General features: G+C 57.3%; 1 protein-coding gene across 1 annotated transcript in view; it reads left to right on the top strand.

Moving 5' to 3' along the window:
- STK40 (serine/threonine kinase 40) overlaps window positions 1-2353 on the top strand; it is a gene marked incomplete at its 5' end in the record, with an annotated part of 9289 nt that overhangs the window by 5143 nt on the left and 1793 nt on the right. The window contains 2 exon segments of the mRNA XM_009865928.1: window positions 1622-1766; window positions 2091-2210. Of these exon segments, the coding sequence (XP_009864230.1) occupies window positions 1622-1766; window positions 2091-2210 (265 nt within the window).

The following is a 2353-nucleotide window of genomic DNA, read 5'->3' as shown; positions in this document are numbered from 1 at the left end:
GTATAGACTGTGGGTACCACGTGTTGGCTCGTGTTGTGGAGCACTTCTTGTGAGCACAGATAAAATCCCCTTTGGAATCCCCTCTGCAGTCCAGGATCACTCCTAACGCATCCTGCCTGCGAGGAGTTACCCACCCGCAAGGCCGAGCTGACATTCCGACGACGGGAAACTGCCTGAACCTGCTGCTGCAGGTCGTCAGCACCGACTGTTCTCTGAGCGGGCAGCACCGCTCGCTGCCCCGCACGCAGCCGGGGGAAAACCAGAATCCTTGCGAGGATAATGTCCGGAACACTGAGAACACCTCTGCTGAGGATTGGAGTTACTCGCTTACGATCTCCCAAGCTATTGTATTTCAGAAATGCCCTCGGAGGGAGCTGTTCCTGTCATTTCCAGACCCAGAGGACTCCCCTCAGCCAGTTCCGTTGTCACTTTTACAGGCAGCAGCAGTAAATGTAGCTGAGCTCTTCTGTTGTGATCTGCCAGGCAGGTTTGAGGCTGCTTCCCTCCTGGGCAGGACTCAGCCAGGAAAGGGAGCAGAGGCAAGCAGGGAGGTGCGTTTTTTAGGCCTTTCCTGTTCTGCAGGATATCCTGAGGCCCCTGTAACCACGGATGATGGTTATGAGCCAACTGCTCTGCAGGAGCTCAAGTGCCTGGTGTCTGCGAAAGGCTGTGTGGAGCTGCTCCTCCCCGCTCAGCTGGGGCATCGCTCTGTCCTGGACTCCTGCTCTGTCACCCTCCCTGCCAGCACGGCTTGGTCACGAGTGCCCATGGTTCTTCTCGTGGTTCTCTTGGTGGTGGATTGACTGGAGACCACAAGCCACAGGTGTCTGCTGACTGCCCTGGTGGCTGAAGCTGTTTGAGACCCTGCAAAGCGCAGACAGCGCTGCAGGACGAGGTCCTGCCATGGCCCAGCTGGCCTCACCTGTGCCCCAGCTCTGATGTGTCTGCAGGCTGATCTGTGTGCTTGAAAATACCGTTTCAAAATGGCTCAGTCTGCAGTTTCCCCTCCAAGCGTTGAGGGAAAAGTTACTTGAGGACACTCCAGGCCTCACCGCCACCTTCAGACTCTGAGCATCCCTCTGTCTCTTGCTGATGCTCCTGTGCAAGAGGAAGCTAAAACTCCTGAAGAATTAATCATTGTTTCAGGTCTCCAGGAGAAGCCGTCTCCTGCGCGGAGATGGCTGGAGTTTTATGGCTGCTGAAATGTCACCGCAGGAAAAGCTGGAGGAGGAGGGAGAGGTGCCTTTTTTTGAGCATATAAAGCAAAGAATAATTAGTACAAATAACAAATGCTGCAGCGGTGACTCACTGTGTGAGTCAGAGGAAGCCGTTCCCTCAGTCCGGCGCTGGAGTTCAGTTTTTCGCTTGGTGCTCTCGGATCCCATCGAGGCTGTTGGACAGGGACGGCCCCGCGCTGCAGGGCCAGGGCAGGCACCTGCGTGGAGATGGTGACCTTGTTCACAAAGAGATTCTTGGTGTCTTGCAATGGGAAGCCTGGAGTGGTTTTTGATTAACGCGTAGAAGAAAGGGCCCCGTGCAGAGGTTGCTTCAGGTGGTGGCGGGCCGTGGGGGTGGGCAGCGGCGTAACGCTGTCGCTGTTGTGTCCCCTTGCTCCTCGCAGGACGGCCGTACCGTGGGAAACCCAGCGACATGTGGGCGCTGGGCGTGGTGCTCTTCACCATGCTCTATGGCCAGTTCCCCTTCTACGACAGCATACCTCAGGAGCTCTTCCGCAAAATCAAGGCTGCCGAGTACACCATCCCTGAGTGAGTACAGCCTGTCCCGGGAAGGCCCTTCCCCTGGTGCCTGTGCGGGCGGTGCCTGGGGACAGCCGGAGCTGGAGGGGCTTCACTCAGAGCCCTTGAGGGTCGAGCAGTAATGAGAACAAAGCCTGTACGTGGTACCCACCAAGGAAGCAGTAGCAGAGTGGGGACATCTTGTGCAAAGGTGAGAAGGGCCCAGTGCTGCAGGGACAGGGAATCCCACTCTGGGAAGTTCTAGGGCCCTCGGGTCAGGGTGACGGTGGGTCCTCTAGCTCCTGCATCCATCCCACCGCGGGCACGCGGGCTCACTGCGTGTTCTCTCTCCAGGGATGGACGAGTCTCGGAAAACACTGTGTGCTTGATCCGAAAACTGCTGGTCCTGGATCCGCAGCAGCGTCTGACGGCGTCTGAAGTGCTGGATTCTCTCAGCTCCATCATAGCGTCGTGGTACGTGCCAGGGGAGGGAGGCAGGACATGGCGTCTCTGGCTGCAGGCTGTTATTCCAGCTGTGGCCAGCAGACTGCTGCCAAGCAGGACACCAGAGGAGGGTCTGTGAGAAAGGCAAAAAAATCCACATCCTGGATCTGAAC

This window comes from Apaloderma vittatum, unplaced genomic scaffold (assembly GCF_000703405.1).
Source record: "Apaloderma vittatum isolate BGI_N311 unplaced genomic scaffold, ASM70340v1 scaffold25943, whole genome shotgun sequence".
In the NCBI taxonomy this organism is placed as follows: Eukaryota; Metazoa; Chordata; class Aves; order Trogoniformes; family Trogonidae; genus Apaloderma; species Apaloderma vittatum.
Note: the sequence above shows the minus strand (reverse complement) of the source record. Positions and strands in the feature narration are given on the sequence as shown.